Below are 20,689 nucleotides of genomic sequence, written 5' to 3'. Positions count from 1 at the left end.
TCCACTATTAAGTAACTTGGTACCACTGACACAATTTGTTAATCTACTCGTAGAATAGCACGTACTCACAAAAAAACACGGGTCTGATATTTTGCACATATAAAAAGACAGTTGACGCAAATGAACGCGCACCTCAAATCACACAACCACATGCGCTCACTCCCTCCTTCCACTCCTTATGCCCTTATTTCAGGCAGGACCCTCATCCTGTCTACCCCCCTCCCTCCATCTCCAGTCCCCTGGAACAGAACAGTCACGGCTGTGTGCACCGTTGATTAGCTAGAACCTGAACCCAGGGGCAATACTGGAAAACTCAGTGTTTCCTTTCCAGAGAAAGGGAGTCTCTGACAACTCGGCTTCCCCTGACCTATTACTATGAGATTATGTTACTATTATCTTTACTATATCTTTTTATATATCTGTTTACTTATGCAAATGAACAGAGTTAAACAAAGAAGTGGAAGAATTTAGCGGAAGATTCAAACGCTGGATAAACATGTATGGATATGTACAGTTGTAGCGGTGGTGTTTTTATGTTGTGACTTGAGTGTATGCAGGCCAGTGTGTGTGTGTGTGTGTAAGATTATTTGTTATGGCTAATTCCTTAATCCTACAACATGTGCCTGAAACCTGCAACAGATGCCTCGGAGGGGAATTTGCACTCACAAGCACACACGCAGGAGAAAACACTGTGCACGGCTATCATTACTGTTAATCCCTACGCTGCAGCAGTGACGTTTGAAGAGGGGATCTACAGGAACAAGGTTTAGAGAATAAACACAGATGTATTTGGCCTTGATATTCAGTAAGCTTCCCAAAAGAAACGGGTGCTGTGTTTAACAATGTTGTGACAAATTCTGATGTTTTGATTTGGCTTAATGGAATCTTAAATATGACAGAAGAACATAATCCAAACAGTGAATGAAACAAACCTACTAGTGTCTGTTGACCTCTGCTTCTCTATCTGCTGCAGTTATAACTAAACTACCTGGCAGCTGTACAGTGATTCTCACAGCAGAGAACATGATACTTTGATTAAATAGTTAGAATTTTACTTTCATCCACTTATCCAAATTAAATATGGGAGTCATGAGATTTTTTGCTAAGTAAAATTCAACAACAAAGTGCAATGTAACACTAGCATCTATCAAAACAACTGCTCAGGGTTTCCTCAAAATAATTGAATTAGCTGAACACTGTTGAGGCACAATCATGTTCTGTTCAATGTGGCGCAACCAGACTGTAGAAGTTGATAATGAATAACATGAAGCTTGGTTATTATCTCAAGGAGGTTATGTTTTCATCATCATCATTTGTTTCTTATTTAGCAGGATTATGCAAAATCCACAGCAACAATTTCCATAAAAATTTGTGGAGGGGAGAAACATGGACCAAAGAGGAACCCATTCAAATATGGCACTGAGATTTGTCTCAGTTTACACCAATTTAGAGACTCTTACACTATTACAAGAAGTGAAAAAAAATGTTTTTGTTTTTGTAAAACTGTGGCGGGACATTTTAGATAATTAATGGGAAACTCTGCGTTGGCATGGGCAGATAGGGCATTAGCCTTGGTGGAGGTATGCGCTCTCAGAGCCCACTTCTAATGCTGCACGTGTTTTCTTCTATAAGTCCGCCAACTTGGAATTTTACAAAAACACTATGAACAAGATGTAATGTTTTAAATACATTGTGTAACATATGAATGCTGACCTGCCTTACATGTTGGTCAATGGTACCAGCTTTTCCTTGTGGCTCAACCTGCAGAAGACCACACCACCTGGCACCTGAATTAAAGGTTCAGTGTGTAGAATTTAGCTACATCTAGTGGTGAAGTTGCATGTTGCAGCTGAATACCCCTCACCTCCCCCTCCAATTCCAGACATGAACCTCTGATAGCCTTCAGTTGTCATACAAACTCAAAAGATGTTTAGTTTGTCCAGTGTGGGCTACTGTAAAAAAAACATGGCGGAACTCCGTAGAGAGATCCCACTCCTGATGTAAATATAAAGTATTTAAATATAAAGGGCCTATTGTAGGATAAAGAAACAAAGATTTGTACAGTTTAGATGAAACACACTAGTGAAAACATCACTAGAATAATTTATATTCAACTTCTGCCAATAGATCCCTTTCACCTAAATCTTTCACACTGGACCTTTAAATATTTGAATCCTGAATTGGGCTTTCAACCATTAATCCAGCCCCATTCTACCATGTCTTATACTGCTGTACACCGAAAAGCCACAAAATAACTTGTATAAAGAAGAGTCAAGTTGCCATACATGGTATATTACTGCTTAATAAGACACAAGGTGGGTGCTGGGATGATTTTTTTCCCCCCATGCAGGAAGCTGAGTGGACATGGTTCAGAGGTTTTGGCTTGTAAAAACACAGCTCCCAGCATTTCACATTGAATATAAAACTGGGGAGCATGTGGTGCAGGTTTGTGTGTAAGCACGCACCCACACCTGTTTGGGATGCTGGTAGCTCATGTTGCGTGTGCATGAAAAAATATGAACGGTGTGTGTGTGTGTGTGTGGGCAGTAAGAATGTCTGACGGGACATGAACATTTCTAAAAACAAAGGAAATATAGTTCAGATAATAGCGCATATAGATAAATAGATCATATTTTCCATTAATGACCTCTTGCTGAGTGATGCTTCCTCTGCAAGGTCATAACAAACAGGCAGTGTTTCTAATCACAGTGTGTGTGAGGCTGATATATACCTGATATATAGTCATTTGCTTGATGGCGTGTTGGCTCGGATCCTGCGGTGGTCTGTTAGGGACATCCGGTCCCTCTCGGACTCTAAATTACTATAAATTTCTTTGTCATTTTGAATCTCGCTGCCGACCTGATCTGGCCCAGCTGATTCAGCACTGGGCATCTGGTCTGCACTCTTCTTTTTTTTTTGCACCCCATAATTAAATCTACAAACAACAGCCCTCCTGCTGCTACAGTGTCTGGCCTAATGTGATCCGTAACAGCAACTTTTACCTCTTCCTCTCCTCCACCTACTTCCTGTTACTGGTCTCCTCATCGCTAGTCTCTAAAGAAACTAAATGTAAATATCATCATCATCATCGTCTCACTAGCAGATGTCAGTGATCAACGTATTCCACTGCACCTATCAATGAACTGCTTCAATTAGTGTTACACTGTTGCACGGTACACAACACAAAGACTCCCAGAGGCCTGCTTCACGTTGGAGCTGCCTCGTGAGATGGATGGTGTATAAATCCACTGGATATGCAAGTGAAGAAACAGGCCCCCCTCGAGATTTGATTTCACATGCACCAGATTCAGTATCTCATGGGGGGGAAATTTAATTTCGTATCAATCTGATTTAATTACGCCAGAATAATGACTTTGGAAAACACATTGACGAGCCCATCATGAATTTATGTCTCATGAGAAGGTGGCGTCTGCACGGGCAATGTGGACGCAGCTTCCGCCAAGGAGGGCATCAACGATGTGACACAGAGCAGTGCATCAGCAGCACATTTACTACTTGTCTGTGAACGGGGAGTGGAGAGCTTTTAGAAGGAGCGAGTGACGGAAAGAAAGACTGACAAAGAGACAGAAAGAAAGAAAAATAATAACCAGGACCAACTTCTGTCTTTGATTATACCCCGTCCTTTGCCAAAGACAGATTGGAACAAATAATAAAAAGGCATTTATCATTCTAGGCCGAAGTGCATGTGTGTGGAGGACGATAGGACAAGTCAGGAAAGACTCCCTGGGTTAAAGAAAGACAGACAGACAGGGAATCAGGGCTAAAGTCAAAAAAGCTAATAAATGCCACAGAAATGTGAAGATAAGTTTTGAATATTCACAATTTCGTTTTCCACTCATCATTTTTTCCTGGCCATCGTTCTCATTTAGTAAGTCCAACCGGCTGTGAGTCACCAGCTTCTCTGCGAGTCTCTTCACCTCGTTTACATCTTCAAACTAGACGCCCTGACACAAAAACGTTGTAAGATCAAAGACACCTGAATGTAAAGGTGGTCAGATGATTTTGTTCATTTTATCATTGGATACGCTGACATATTGACATATGCAGCCAAAAAGAAATGTCTTTTAAGACAGGAAGTCAAAGTTCTCCGCCACTCGGTCTGACCTTTCACCTCTCAGGCATTCTTTGAAAAATTAATAACTGGAGACGCTACAACGGGAAGCTATTCTCTCCGTCTGTCTCCCTCTCTCTTTCTGCGTTCATACAAAAAGAAGACTGCGAAGTGACACTCAACGTCGCTGTCCATCAAGAAGGTTTTCATTAAAAGTAAATAAAATGGAGATCCAGGCCAAGTGAGGGGATGTCTAGACCGAGAGACCAAAAGGTGAAGGTACTTCCTGAAACTTAACAATGACACTTGCTCTCAGGCAAATATTTGCTCCTGTCGCTGACGGAACAGCACCTCAAAGGGAGGCACCGTGGAAATTGGGGGTCTTGGGTTTGAGGGGCAGGAGGGGATGAAATTGTCTCAAAGTGGATCCAGATGGTTATCTTTCTCTCCTCTGACCTTTTTCTTTTTCCTCTCCCCTCGGTCCCCCACTCATCACTCACTGAGCTACAGGCCTGGTGATTACTATGGTTTGGTACGAGCCAAATCAAACACAAGAAGAGTAGTCTAAGAAAATAAAGCACAGCCTCGCGGCTCGAGTTAGAGCAACCTCAGGATGGAACCTGTTTATGTTTGTCATCAGGGCCGTTCTTACCAGCGATACACTGGATTCTAAATGTACACTGTTACAGAGAAGTGGCTAAACACCAAAAGAAAATGACAGAGGTGAACGTTCAAGGGGCGCAGTTGGCAGAAAACAGAAAGAAAAGAAACTGAAGAGGAGTGGCTGAGCTGTACGACCTGTGTGAATTACAGAGCAGTGAAAGAAAACAGCCAAATTATGAGATCAGAAGATGGCTGGTCGTACGTTTCAACATCCGCCCAAGTGTAGACACAGGCCCAAACTGATTCTTCCAGCTATTAGTCAGTCTAATATATCATAATTTAAGCATGTTTTATGCCATCATTGGAAGCTGTTCTCTGTGCATCGCTACATGGCCAGCAGCTTTACTTTAGTCACAGTAATTTGCTGATTACTGTGATCTCCTTCTGGGTCCTAGAGCTGTCTTGGATTAAAAAAAAAAATCGGATGGCTGGAACATTTCAAGCATTGTTTCTCAAAAAAGGTGCTGATGCCACATCGTTCACAGGAAAGAAAAAGGGAGGAGTGGCTGAACTGGGCGCCCTGCGAGAATTATAGAGCGCGGCGACAGAATAACTCCGTCATGAGATCAGGAGCGGTTGTGTGTTTAAATGTCCACCCTGAGGGGGGAGAGCAGGGGTGTAATGGAGCTGTGGATTCAGATAATGAGACTGTGGAGCTGGATGATCTGGTTCTGAAGAGATAAGCATAGACATAATACACCCTATATTATACACATGCTAACACAATCAGACACTGACACTCACACTTCACCTACACTCCCACAGAAGACCCCAACTTCACCAGCTACATCTTCACAGACAAAAACAAACTGTGTCACGTATGCATGTAACAGCTACCATGAGCCTTCAGGACGGGCCGTGCTTGCCTCTATCAGCGTCTTCCTCATCATTCATCTCCAGCACAACAGCTGCATTTTAACCCAGTAGGCAAATTTCCTGTCAGATGTTATCTGCTCTCTGCAGCTCGTGGCCTGCACCAAGTCTCTCTTTTAACTCGAGGAGTATTTTAACAAATGTATTATACGCTGGTCGCTCCCATTACGAGCAGAGTTTACCCCAAAGTTAGATTGACCCGAGTCCGGCTCCCAACTATAAGGCTTGGTAGATCATAGTCATATTTAAATACAGTGCCAGGAAATGGTGCATATAAGAAATATAAGAAAGCAGACTCAGTAGAGCTCTGAGAAAATGATCATCAATTATTTAAATTCCTGTACTGTTGATTAAAAGTATGAATATTATGTCTTACGAAATCTTACTACTCTAAGCGCAATGACCGATTGTGTGCAGAATTTTCTGATTCTTTCAGACAAACTTTTCCTCTCTGTTTGATGTGCTAAAACGTTGCAGTTTTTGCAGTTTTAAGTATTTGCTTTACTTTATTCGAGAAGTTAGTGATAACAAGAGGTGAATTGCCAGCACGCGGGCTACAAACCAATCAATGTCAAGCATAGGTAGATGCAGCCCACGTAGGTGATGACGACAGGACGTACGTATCTAAATCACAATGTGAGACCAATATCATTATCTTTAAGCTAAAGAAAAACTTGATAAACTGTATATTGTGAGTACTTTGTCATGTGCAGTAAAAGATTGCGTGTTAGAGCCTTGTGTGTGTGTGCGCATTTCTCAGTGCGTACTTTGTTTTTTAACATATCAAAGCGGCAGAGGCAATAGATCAATTTCCACCCAAGTCAAGTTTTTAACTCATCCCAGCATCGGACAACACAAGCCTGATGGGATCCATGTGTGTCAAAACAAAGATCACACATACACACAAACACATTTCTGACCTTGCTTGTGCAATCATTTTTTTAATATGTGACTTTGGGACATAAACAAGAGAGTGAATTGTTGTCATAAGAACACCAGGACAGGCCGTCAGAGTGGAACACAGCATGTTTCCCGTAAAGACGCCTGTGTAAGGAATTTATTGGAAGTGGCCATAATTGCATTAGGATGTACTTGCTTTGGTTTCTTTAGCTTCAAACAGCTGAGCGAGACCTTTGTCAAGATAAAGTATACAAAGGTTTGTTTACCCCACACCGCTGAGAGGAAGGGTGCCACCCTGGGGGAAATGTGAGTAAAGAAAATAATCATTGAGCTGTCCACAGCTACACTTGACAAATCTCAACTATTCCATCACAACATCTGCAGTTAGACATGTGAGAGACGCTCGTCACCATACTGATGGTGACCTCGAGTGCGGCCTATAGGATTTTTGTTTGTGTCCAGCCTGTGCGTTAATTTATCTGGATTCACCAAGTGTGAGTTACAGACAGTTTTCGGCAAAGTACTTACATAGACTCCAAATCAAAGAGAACTGTCTGAAAACTGTTGGAGAAGGATATCCGACCACAATCTCTCTGGGATTAAATTACTTCACAGAAAACAAGCATGACAACATGAAATCCAACACTTTGTCACTTCAAACTGAAAATCTGTCTTCAAGAAAATGCAAGTTTGTAGTTTCAGGATGACTTAGGGGAATTTAATTGACCACTGCTTGACAAAGATGTTTTAGATTTTAAGATTTTAATTGAGGTAGGAAATTGGACTAAATCTGCATTTCGACACGTTTACACATTTTAGTTTTTGGATAAAACTGCTTATGTGAAGAGCTGCAGGAAAAGCAGTTTCAATGAGTCTCACACCAGAAAAACACATAGTCAAGGTTAGCAATTCCGTTTCCTTGAGTTTCCTCGTTGTTCAATTCCTTCAGGTGGACAGACTCAGGGGTTTGTTGTGTGATGATAAACGTGACAGTTTTATTTGACACGTGCCACATGCTCATCTTGAAAAACCCTTTAAGGCTGTTTAATATCTCGACTCTAAGCTTCGGACTTTCAAGGCATGTGGAGACGCTGCTCAAGCTATCAGAATATCTGTTTCAGAATTCAGGCAAAGATAAATACTGGAACGTTTCTATAAATCACACTGACACTGTAATTAAAAAAGAGCGGCCTCTGAGGAGAAGGCCTCGGGCTTCAGGCTCTTATCTCTGTTTGGTTATTTAAATCTCCAAGTTGAAGAAACTGGAGCAAAAGTTGAACACTGGCAAACTAACCTCAGGTTCACATGAGCAATTGTTTTTAACCTCATTATTAACCTGTGTCCCGCTGTCTTACTTATAGTTATGTAGTACATTCACTATTTGTGGTTGCCTGGACAAAACAAAGTCATTTACATTTTCTAAGTAAGACGGACAGAATGAGTTTGTTTCCGGCAGATTTGCTGTAGAGCTGGGACCAATCTGATCCAGTGCTGATGCTGACACACTGTGAAATCTACTTAACCTAGAGTTCAAATAAATTGCTTTGGAATTCATTGGAATTTGAAGCACTTTTTTTTTTGCTCGTGGTTAATACGACAACCTCAGGTAACCTCGTAATACCAACAACAACATCAGAGTAAAAACACAAAAGTCACATGATGAAGTTATGGTTCACTGTGTGAGAATGCTGCAAAGGAAAAAAGTCAAATCAGCAACGGCAGCAGAGGAGAAGCTGCTGATTTAATGCAACATGAGCAACATTAAAAACCTCTATTAATGACAAATGTAAAATCAGGGCAAATATCAACTTTTTTCAAATTCTTCCTTCTGAGGAGAACTTGCCATGTGGCGTAGAGGTGTTGTTGTTTTTGTTTGTGGTGCTGGACAAGATGCGTTTGTTATACATATGTGCACATTGCGCAGCAGAATTTGATCATGATGGTAATTCCACTGGGAACATTGCTATTTCCAAAATACTCCAGGACACCACATTGCACTTTTTTGCCTTTTTCATCATCCATTGTTGTGACTGCAGACCTCATTCAGCTCAGTGACCTTCAAACAGATGTGTGCGTGAAATGACTGATTGTTTTTAATCACTCTACAGAGAAGAGCATGAACAACTCCTGGGCAAATAAACAATGTCAATAAATATCGCAATATAATTTTGTGCAATTAAGAGTCACTATATCAGGATATATTGCTTATTGTCAAAGCACAGTGAGGAGGTATAACACATAATGGATCTCCCTGAGATTTATAAAGTGTTTGTTGAGTTTAAAACCACAACCTTCACTCAGGAGCACAAATCAGTCTTTAAACTTAAAATACATAATGTGACATTTATGATGATACTCAGAAATATCATATTATTCTCTTGATATATTTTTGGGCCAGAAACCCAAGCCTGAGCTGCAGCTGCTGTACAATGTATGTTGTTTATGCATCTGCACATTTCCTGTTGCTTTGTTCTACTGTTAATTCTTCGAGACGTGCTGGACTGTTTGATTTATGCAGCTTAATATTGCTACACAAAGTCTATGGTGGTGTCAGTGAACTTGTAATGACTTGTAATCAACGATCAGTTGTGCAGAGGCTTCAAAGTGCCCGACTGGAATTTATTTATTGCGGTTCTCATCTGGGAGCATATACAGTACACCAGGTAGCCTAGAGGTGTTATTTAACTAAAACTATACATCACATATTATTCTCATCATCATCACCCTCCTCTTCACCCTTTGAAAATATCTAACAAAGTGACATTTACTCAGATTTTAACTGATTTACTTTGAGTACAATTTTACACATTTTACTTCATTTTTACTTCCAGTTAAGTTTCTTCTAAGTGACATAATGATAATAATAATAATAATAATAATAATAATAATAATAATAATAATGAAAAAATAGCTCTGGTATGTGTTTATGTGTCTGCAGATATCCAAATTCAAGTATCAGAATCCGATCAGAAGTGAGAGAAAGTGAATCGGTGCATTGTTAATCATAGCGTGTAGATTGAGCTCCAGCAATGTGAGGTGAATTTCCACCATTCACTATCAGACACCTCGTCTCACATCACGAGGTATGAAACTGTTAAGTGTCTCAGCTGATCTCGCACTCACACACACACACACAAGCACTCACACACACACTTAAGAAAACAAAATGAGGGAGATGTTCTGTTTCCAGCTGCTATGTGAAACTCAATTATACAGCCAATTGAGAATGTGGCCGCTTCTCCGATTTGTGCGATGCGTTCCTGACCTAAATAAGACTGCTGTTTCCAGTGAAGCCTCAACAACTGCACACACTTAGCAGATTGACAGACAAGGAAAACACACACACACACACACACACACACACACACACACACACACACACACACACACACACACAGCGACGCTCACGCACATCTGGACCTCTGCTTCTCTCATTCATATTTGCTGAGTGTTTTTCTAATGCAAGGTCCCCTGGTGTTACTGCCCCCAGACCCCTAAGATGAGGTGAGGTAAGATTTGGAGCCACAGTTGTATGCCATCTGGATATACATTCACACATGCTCGCTCGAGTGCACGCATACACACACACACACACGTACAGATATACTCTTGTCATAACCCAGACTGACAAACACCTGGACCTGGTTACTGGACTCGGAGGGAGAGTTGAATACTGCGTGCATACCTGCATGTGTGTATATGTGTGTGTGTGTGTGTATAAGTGGGGTGTATGGGGAATACTGGGCTGTAGGTTATTCGGTGCTGGAGGCTGTGCGGAGGTTCATTTAAAGTTTTTCAGCCCTTGAAGAAAGGGGCTCACTTCACCAAGTCTCAAAACTTAAAGGTAGGTCATTGCTACTAGAATATGTAGACCCCCGTCTCCCAAATACTCCAAACCCCTACAGAGAGGGATTTTCAGCTTTATCTGGCAGTAAGTAGAGAAAAATATTTGACCACAATCCAGTGAAAAAAATAAATAAAATAAATAAACCTTTGAAAATAAAGAAATATGAAGTAACTGTTAGGTTTCCACAATAAGCTGCTGGTGCTAATCACTAAAATCTCTATTTCAAGAAACAACTACTTCACATTTTGTACACTGTATATTACGAGAATTGGACAAATTGCACTACCTTGATCCCTATCTCTGTACTGGTGAATAACAGCCTTGTGTGTGTGTGTATATATATTATCATTATTTCGACTTTTATTGTACATAGTATTTATATTTATTTATTCTTACTACATTTTTCCCTTACGCTGTTGAGTCTCTTGTAAATTTTCTCTACGGCGGATCAATAAAGGTTCATCCTTTCCTATCGTATCGTATATCTTAAATCCTAGTTGGGATAATTGAGATTAGCCTCATTAAAAAGGCCCCTTTTTCTCACCACTTCCTGAAGTGGAATCACCAATGATGAAGCCTATTTAGTTTGACATCTGCAGTTACTGCTGTTGTATCGTCAAGGTATACCTCAAACTAAACAAAAAGATAGATTGTAATAATATTATAATTACCGTTACTACTTTAAAGACAGCAGTTTTGTCCAGGGAGCCTTGATACATACAAACACTTCCACAGCCACTCACAGACAGTGGGACATGTCGGACCCATATCACTGCCACTGTCATCTTTAAAAAAGTTTTGGAAAAAAATGTCCACATGCACAGTAAAAACTTTTTGTTGCTTAGTGACCTGGATTGATGATAAATGAGGTGACTCAATCTATGTGATACACGATACACATCTTTAACAACACTTTAAGACAGACACCTTAAGATAGACACCTTAAGACAGACACCTTAAGACAGACACCTTAAGACAAACTCTCAACTCTCTTGAAACTTTTTCTTACGTCACATGAAAGTTGTTTAGCTCTATACTCGCACGTGCAGCAGATTGTCAACACGCAGAAAAACAAAAGGAGCGACCAGTCTGTCAAACAGTTTCAAAAACACCACTTTGGAAACGCACCGCCACGCAAAGACCGTGCGTGTTTAGGTGTCACGCTCCTTCCCCGCTGCTTCACTCACCTCAGGCTGCTCTCTCGGTCTCTGACTCTCGGTTTCGTACTCTCGGTGTGACTCCGGCTTCAGATGCGATGTGAGTCAAGTCGGTGAGTTCGGATTCTGGAGTTTCAGCCTCGTTCTCGCGCATGAGCCGCGCGCGCGCACACGGCGTCGCACATGCACGTGAAAAGCTGTGACTCACTCCGGGGTATGAGGGGTGATTAATGCCACTGAGAGGCAGCAGAGGGTGGTTTAAGGACCTTTACTGCTACTAATCTACTATTTAATAAACAACCCCAAAAGCCTAATGCACTGTCTCTATACACAGAATAATAAATTCACTGCTAACCTGAGAGTGAAAGAAAGATCCTGGAGTCAGTGCAGGAAGTTTAAAGCCCAATTCATGCTTCTGGTCCGACAGACTCGCCGCCATTTTTGAATTGAGTTGAAGGAACGAACACAGATGATGTCTAATCCAACTCCAACACGATCCGCTTGGTAACACTCGCCATTGTTCTGAAGTAAACAGAGACGCCAGAGAAGTTGTAAAATAAGCGGACCAGAAACCAGATGACCGGAAAAAAAACGGAAGACACTCAACACCAGTGTTTCGACGCACAACTTTGAATGCTCAGCCCCGTGCGTAGGCTACGTGCGTACCTACGGTGTAGCTTTGACCCAGAAGCATGAATTGGCCTTAATGCTACGTTCCATTACACCTTTAACAGAAGTTATCTGAGGTCAGTTTTTATAGAACAGGCTAATGGGGGATAACTAACAGGCTACAACAGATAACCTTTAGGTCGTCTGCTATGTTTCCAATTCACTGAGCCTTGCCTCTATCATGACAAATAAATTGGATTCATTATATGTACCATTATCACTAAAGCAGGTAGAGGATGAACTTAGGACACACCAGATTTATCATATGATTATGATGTGTGTGTGTGCTGGGTCTATTTGGTTTGTTGCCTTTTCTTGTGAGAACTAACATCAAGTTTGAGCCGTATTCAGTTTGTCTAATGCAAACAACCACAGACATGATATATGGCTTCAAATGAAAATATGTATAAATATGGACAGTATGCCCTCTACAGTGAACTTGACCCAAGTAACAACTTCATACATTTCATAGATTCTTATTCCCTCATTCTACCATGTTCCTATCCGTGTAGCATGAACTTCACCTCGTTGTATTTCTCAGTGTCTCTTTTGACCTTTCTCAGCATATAGATGAAATATGCATTTCTCTCTGCTTATATCAGAGCGCTCTATGCCATAATAATACAGGAAGTAAACACCGGATAGGGTTTAAAAGTACATCATTTATTAAATGAACATAGATCGGATTGAACAGGTCAGACTGAGCTTTTATTTTTTTCTTTTAAACCACAGTTAGTCAACACTGGACATTGTTCTAAACCCCTTCGTCCCACACAGTAAAAACCCAGTTTTCTAAATGATAATTATGTGAAATTAAGAGAACAGAGTTTTGTCACAATGTGCTCTGCTGTGTAGAAAACAAAACAAAAATGACCGTACAGTATTTACCCCTCAGCCAGAATGAAAATTAAATATCGTCAAATCAGCACATTGGGAACGGTTAAGTGACATTCAAGTGAGATAAAAAAACTGAAGAAACTAATTGGCGTCTATTCCCTTCACCAGAATCCACACCCTTCACCCAGTTAAATACATATTGTCTGATAAGACATTTATAAAATAAAATATACATAGTTCATAATATCCATGTTTGACAACCTATTCTCCTGCAGGACACAAAGAGCGTATTTCTTTTGTGAGGCACATAGAGGACCAAATCAACCAAAAATGTATGCAATTTGGAAAATGTATATAAAACATAATACAAGGTAAATTATATAAAAATCATATGGCACTCAGAATAGAAAACACATAGTGAAGAGGGATACATAAATATACAAATATGGGCTTTATATTTTGTCATTTTGTATGTATACTTATTTATTTATATTTATGTCCTCAATAAAATCAAGACCAATTTCCCTTCTCTTGTCTTTCTCAAGTGCCTCATTGTTCCATATATATTACTAAATGTTAACGTTTTGAAACAGGTGATAGTTTTGCCAGTGTTAACCGGTTTCACACAACAAATTGAAAATAAAATGACTTCATTTCATTCATTTAAAAAAATAAGTTGAAATAGAATTCATTTAAAACTAAAAAAGTTTAAATAATTATAAGCATTTGTCAAAGGCAACAGCTTTAATCATCATTCAGCCCAAACTATATAAAAACAGCTTAAACTATTCATAGCTGCTGCTCAGACTGTAATTTGATTACAGCTACACAAACATGGACACCAAAAAATAAAAGCCTGCTTTGAATAAAGTTGTTTGATATACTTTGCTCTCATTGTTTCCATATAATACAGGGATGAATATATCATTTCACACATCTCTGGTACTGTCTAATGACAATGAGTGACGTGTTATTTAACATATAAGAACAGAAAAATGTGATGAAGTCACCACGGTCGTGCCACTAAAAAAGTCAAGATCAAACTCTGGGTATCACAGAATCTTAACTTCCAGATGGAAACGAGTCTGGAAGTATTTCCATTGAAAATTGGATCATCATAGTCATTGTAAACTGTGAGCCTTATTGCTGCATCTCAAAGGGATAATAAAAGCAAATGTAAATCATGTTTTCTCTACAGTGCCTGCATGTGGCTGAATTAGCTCACCAGGAGACACCACTGGGCATGAATGAGTATTGCTTGAGTTGTATTATTGTATGGACAAACTAATTAATATAGTAAAAGAACCTCTCAACCTATCAAATGTTCCACGGCCAAAAAAGTGTGAGAAGAGTCCGAGATTTAAATCTTGATCGTGTGAGCATGTTTCTTGCAGAGAGGTTTGTCTTTCTTGGAGAAGAAGGTCTGGCCTTCCAGCGTGGTGCAGCACACCTACAATAAACCACATGAACACACAAACACACACGTTACATGAGTGAAGTTGTCTGGAATACTTTAAAACCCCTCACTGTGATCCTAACACACCATTAAGCAAAAACTTTGGATACGAGGAAAATATAAAAAAACAATTTTCGTTATACATAAAATCCACCAAGGAGAGAAACAATAGATTAATCACTGAGTAAAAATAAATAAAAACCCAAATATCATTTCAGAGTTTTTGTCTAAGCCTATCCCACAAATGTGAGGTCAGGATACACTATGATGTGTGTCTATGATTCACACTTACAGCACAAGCAAAGCAGGTGTCGTGCCAGGTGAAACCGAGGGCCTCCAGGAACTTGTCTCCAGCCTCGATGGGGAACTCACAGCCATGGCATCCAGTCCCAAACAAATTGTAGAAATCTTTTTTAGCGACAAGTAAAAGACCCAATTAAGTGTGAGTACTCTTCATAAACAGAGATCATAAAGGGCAGTGGACAGTCACGAGAAAAACTTTACACCAGGTCAATTCAAAACAGAAGTCTACTCGTGTCTGTGTGGCCAATCAGCACGTTGTCGAAAGTCATCACGGCTCACCTTGCTCACAGTACGGTTCTCCATCCTCCAGATGGAAGGTGTTGTTTCTGATTGGCTGCTGACAGCAAGCGCACTGAAAGCAGTGCACGTGCCACGTCTGCTTGAGGGCATTGATCACCTCCTGAGCACAAACACAGGCAAGTTAGAGGCAACATACACAGACTCTCTCTCTCTCTGTGTGCGTGTGTGTGTGTGTGTGTGTGTGTGTGTGTGTGTGTGTGTGTGTGTGTGTGTGTGTGTGTGTGTGTGTGTGTGTGTGTGTGTGTCAGTCACAGTATCTGGAAAGTTAGATCCACATCCCTAGAAAGCATGGTGGATACAATGACAACCATGTTACTTTGCTTATTACATCAACTATCTATTGCTTTTATGAATCAATCCCTATTTGATCATATTGGATAAATCTATTTGTTTAATAGGTGTCAGGAATGAACAAGCTTTCTTACAGTCTGACCTTTTAAATATGACTTTTTTTTTCATGCGAGGCCTCATGACGCAGCTTAAAATAGACATTCTGCTTTCTTTCCCACCCAAACTGTGAGAACAAGAAAGGACAGGGGATCAATGGAGGGTTGGTGGGTCGCAGTGAAACGAAGGATTAGGGGAGAGGGAGTGAGAAAACAAGTTAATAAGAATCCGTAAGCTGGTTGAAGATGTGTGAGAAATGGAGGGTTGAAAGGGATCAAGGCTAAAGAGGTTAGAACATGTGAGGGATGAATGTCAGAGCTGCTCCAAGAGCACAGATCTCAGCTTCCTGACGCTGTGGGTTCAAGCGACACCTGCAGCCTGTGGGCCTCTAAGCCTTATTCTCCTAACACCTGAACTTTTACTGCATTCCGGACTTGGGCAAGTGTCAAGTGTTGGACTTTTCCCATTGGCTGTTCCTCTTTCAAAAACGGTTTGGCGTGATTTTGCAAACAGTAACTATGACATCATCTGGAATACAGGCTTGTGTCTGTTAGCCGCTCCGATGCTCTCAGCTCAGGTGTTTGCCAAGTTCTGCTCACCTGCCGAAAAGTACATGCAGCAGGAACATGCACGGCTTAAGTGGAAACTACTGGTGTTCTGCTGAATCAACAGTCTGACGACAGTCAGCAGCACAGCAGGAGAGACACTCTGCCCGGCAGTAGGATTTCATGACTGAGCTACGACCAAGGCATCAACTTAGTGTATGAAAACGGAACAAACCTAGTCGTTGTTTCCCGAACTTTTAGGATTGGAGTGACCCTGGTCTCAAATACATAACAACAGCTCTTTACTTACAATATAAAATATTACAATCCAGATTTTAAAGCTCTAATGAAAGAATGGAGAATGGACCAGGTAAATTTGGCCACTCTTTAATCTATCGAAGTTTGGCATCAATTTAAACCCCCCCACCACAAAAATAACTAATAGTGATCCTTCATTAAAGAAGCGTGTTGAAAAGTAAAGGCAGGAAGTGAGGTTATGGAGAGAAACTGATTCCATGGAACAAAACCTTGTTGGGTCAATTTCCATTTTAACTTCCAGTGTAAAGTGTGATGCTTTAATCACAAAATCAAGATGTGTCGTTTTTAATTTTGAAAGTCAAATATCTTCATTTCGGATTTCAATACACATGTTCAGAAAGTGCTGGCCACAATGTTTCCAATTGTCCCCATCAAAAGCCTAAAAGTTTCATCTAGGCGTGGTGAAACAGTCTCTTTCATCAAAAACACATTTGAGTGAGTTTAATGGAAAGCAGAAAAGCAGATACAGATACACAAATAAACTAAAGTTGTTAAGAGGGACAGGTTTGTGCTGAATGACACGGAGAAGGACAATCCCTGCTGGTCTCCAAACAACAGGGGGTGGACAGTCACACACAGTGTCAGTGCTGTACAGTAAGTGAATGGTACCAATGGAAAATCTTCAGACAAATGGTGAAAACACTGAAGCTTTTCTACATGTTATCTTTCCCTGAACTGTGATGTAAGTTTATCTGTCGTCTTCATAATGTTTTGCTTTTAATTACAGCTCTGCTATGATTAAATAGCTGTTGAATAACCATCACAGCAGCCAGATGACAATATGATGAGTGCAATGTTAACGAGCCATCACCTTTACGCACACACACACACACATTCTCACGCACACACACACAGACACACACACACATACAGCTCCATTTCACCTCACACTAACTCACCCCCAGTATCTTGGCCTGGCAGCGGCTGCATGTTGGAGCGAAGAAGTCTTCATAGCAGTGTTCACAGTAAACACATCCCTGCTCCTCCACGAAGCCTATGTCTGCCAGGGATGTGCGGCAGTGGGCGCAGTTAAACTCCTCCTTATGCCACGATTTACCCAGTGCAACTAAAAAGGGTCCCCTGTAAAAAAAAAAAAAGACAAGCAGAGATAAAAGGAAGAGTAGAAAATGTATTTGATTTGAAATTAACTCAAAGTTGAACCTATACCCAAGAGAAACATTTATTAATTACTTCTATTATCATTAAAGTGATTTGAAGGACATCTCATCATAAATAAAGTACAGAATATCCTCAACAGTGCTGTGTTTCATTAGCATGCCGACAAGTAGCCACGAGAGGCCAAACAGGGAAACTGCATATGAATAAATGATGAATCGGAGTAATGTCAGTCACTACCCAGAGACAGAAGGTCACATCATCAAATGGCTGATTTTGTCCAATGAACAGCTCAACAGACAAAAGGTTCAGATATGATCATGCACGACAATAATATCAAGCAAATCAGTGTTTTGACTTTTGTGCCAAATGAACAGATAATTTATGTCAACTTATCAATCATAGGTAATATTTCTCAAGGGTTCACGTAAATCCAGTGTGTTGTGTAAATAGTGTGCTGTCCACCATCATCCTCTGCCCCCACCTCAGCCCTGTCCACTCAGATGTACGAAAAACAGCAGCGACTGATCTACTCCACATAATAGCTGTACTTATCTGAGCTCAGTCCGACACTGACCCTGATGGGCACTGTAGCCTGGCAGTCGTTAGCGTGTGAGCAACCCTATCCCTGGTGATGCGTAATGTAAGGTGACACAAGATGCGATAACGATGGGGTTCGGGGCAGACGGAGAAGACACGTGTATGGGAAAAACTGTGCTTCTGTGCTTCAAATGGGATTTAAACACTTTATGTCTTCAGATACCTGTGCTGTCATTTCATCATCATGTTCTATTCATCATCATAGCTGCACAAACAATACATATGACATCTTTACTTTTACTTGCATAGTATGTGCTGCATATCTCTGCGCACAGACGTACACCCACTAGATTCTCCATTTCTTAGTCCTATGAATTATCTTTAAATAGGAGACTGAGAGAAACCCAAAAATCAAGGGCTGGTATCATCCTATTATGTGAGTATTGAATGTACGCACGCACAATAAGACACCTGTATCCCTGTCTGCATCTCAGTCAGATCTTTAGCTCTACAGTTTCATACGCAGATTAATTACTGGAGATGGTTTCAAGTTAATTATTTTAAGTGCGTAACCGTGTCACTAAGTAATTAAGGAGCGGAGGTTAATTCATTTGCTTGAGTACAAGATAATACATCGCCAGCCAAATTGAAAGGTGACCAAGCAGTATAAGGGCCTGAAATGATGGAGGATGATACGCGTGCACTGTTTTCTTTCACAGTTTTAAACATAAATGGTCGTGAAAGCCTCTTTCCTTCCTGATGATAATGCACACTGGTCATCTAAATGCTGCAGTGAAATTAATAACGAGTTGTCAGTAAAGTTTCATGACTAAATTCAGATTTTCCTCACCGGATGACCTGGTTGCAGTGGCCACACATGGGCGTACGGGTCCCTGCAGGAATGTGCTCGGCCATTTGGACCAGGGTGTCTTCGTCTGTAGGATGGGGCTGAGGTACAGGTCGGGCTGGGACAGGAGCCCTCGGGACACTGGCACTGCCGTTACCCTTCATACCGAAAGACGGAAGGATCAAACTGGTCCGCGGGCGTTGACCTGTTGGCGTCAGGAAAGGAAAAACAGGATATATCAACAATGAGACGTGTGGAGATTATAACAGGAAAGAGAAAGTCAGCAACTTCAGCATCACAAAAGATGAACATCTGCAGTTTCTTCCCAGGCGTGTAAGTTATTTGACCTCTGCCCTTTTTGTCTACATACCCAGCAGGTGTCATGGCAGTGCACACAGCTGGTTGACTACCACTGTCACAACCAAGGATTCATCACATCAATTTTTTGGAGCAATACACAAAATATTTCATTCTACCTCCAACACATTCCTCTGGTGCATGTACTTGCATCCACATTACCAAGCACACACACCGCACACACACCACACACACACGGACCACCAAGACATTCCCTCGGTTAAAACCCAGACACCTGGCTAAACATGTAGTTTGGCGTTTGATGTCCACACTGTGGATGGAAAAGTGTTTTTGTGTGGGTGTGCATGGGGCAGGGAACGGCTACTTTTGGAGCTCGGCTTTACCCTTAAATGTCACGTTGAAGCTTGTCTATTTGGGCAAAGAGCAGAGCTGCGTTTACATTTAATGTCGAAGCTCGTTGGGTAAACCCTCATCATAGAAAATAGAGGGCTTAAGTTGAAACGTGTGTCTTTGACAGTCCTTGAGGGAGGCTAAAAGCTTTGAGATGCCATGGACATTAATGCTTCATCACTGTTACACGACTTGACCAACATTCCTTGCAAAAAAGAAGGTGGCACACATTTTTTTTACATGTAAGGAAAAGACGATTTTACACTGTTTGATATTTCAACCTGGCAAATTATTAATCACGCTGTGAAGAGTGCACTTCAGGAGGCTTTATTGTGAAGTTGAAGCTTCTGAAGGAACATGGGAAGCAGGTAAGTGAAGGACGTAGATGACTGCATTAGTGCCCGTCTGTGTTTCTGCATCTTAACAGTGCCGATATTGTTTTACAGTGGGCATTAGCAACACGCCAGCTGCTGGAGACCTGGTTTCCTCAGCGGCTGCTCGAGATTTAAAATGGGTCAGCGGCCTGCTGCTGCTGCTGGGGCACCACACGGGTAGCAGTATATTTTCACGATCCTGAGTCCCTGGGTAAGTGACTGCATTTACGATTTGTGCTGAGCAGCACTTACACCAGCAAGAGAAGGGGCGAGGAGGAGACTTCAGCTCAGGCTTAGAATAAACCTAAACTGACAAACTGTATTTATTTATTGTAAGTATGTACATTAGAAGCAGAATAATGAACATATCTGACACTCAGTCTCCTGAATCTATAAAGGCTGAACAGACATTACACTGCAGCTCCGTGGGTTGCCTTTAAAACTTTATTCACAACTATCGACGGGTCCCTTCGGTAAATATTATCCTTCTGAAAGAGTCGAACTCCTGCATGTGCGGCTGAGCGAGGCGCCACGGGCAGAGTGGGGCCTTCTCGTCTGCTTAATGGGCTTCCACAGAGGAACAAGAAGAGAAAAGAAAGTCTGCTATGACCTATTTCACAACATATGTCACGCTTCAACCATGGAAAATAAGCCTCTTTCCCCTTGCTAACTGGCTGCAACAACATTCAATCCAGCAGCAGTAAATCAGTTTCACACGATGCCAGGATTGGGAACCAAACACTTTTTTTGTGTGTGTGTGTGAGAAGAAACAACACT

General features: G+C 41.1%; 2 protein-coding genes across 3 annotated transcripts in view; both read right to left on the bottom strand.

Moving 5' to 3' along the window:
• Positions 1 to 11,679, bottom strand: part of bmpr1ba (bone morphogenetic protein receptor, type IBa) — a 73,041-nt gene extending 61,362 nt beyond the window's left edge. Inside the window, exon 1 of one of the 2 annotated variants that reach the window (XM_034595378.1) lies at positions 11,543 to 11,679. The gene's annotated coding sequence lies outside the window, so the exon portion shown is untranslated. Of the gene's footprint in view, positions 1 to 11,538 lie in introns of both variants that reach the window. The other variant, XM_034595379.1, reaches the window with a different exon arrangement.
• Positions 11,680 to 12,829: 1,150 nt separating this feature from the next.
• pdlim5a (PDZ and LIM domain 5a) overlaps positions 12,830 to 20,689 on the bottom strand; it is a 59,529-nt gene continuing 51,669 nt past the window's right edge. The window contains exons 9-13 of the mRNA XM_034595380.1: positions 18,834 to 19,035; positions 17,227 to 17,407; positions 15,057 to 15,177; positions 14,767 to 14,882; positions 12,830 to 14,468 (exon numbers count right to left, since the gene is read on the bottom strand). Coding sequence (XP_034451271.1) covers positions 14,379 to 14,468; positions 14,767 to 14,882; positions 15,057 to 15,177; positions 17,227 to 17,407; positions 18,834 to 19,035 — 710 coding nt within the window. The 3' untranslated portion in view covers positions 12,830 to 14,378. The remainder of the gene's footprint in view (positions 14,469 to 14,766; positions 14,883 to 15,056; positions 15,178 to 17,226; positions 17,408 to 18,833; positions 19,036 to 20,689) is intronic.

Source organism: Hippoglossus hippoglossus, chromosome 9 (genome assembly GCF_009819705.1).
Source record: "Hippoglossus hippoglossus isolate fHipHip1 chromosome 9, fHipHip1.pri, whole genome shotgun sequence".
Taxonomy (NCBI): Eukaryota; Metazoa; Chordata; class Actinopteri; order Pleuronectiformes; family Pleuronectidae; genus Hippoglossus; species Hippoglossus hippoglossus.
Note: the sequence above shows the minus strand (reverse complement) of the source record. Positions and strands in the feature narration are given on the sequence as shown.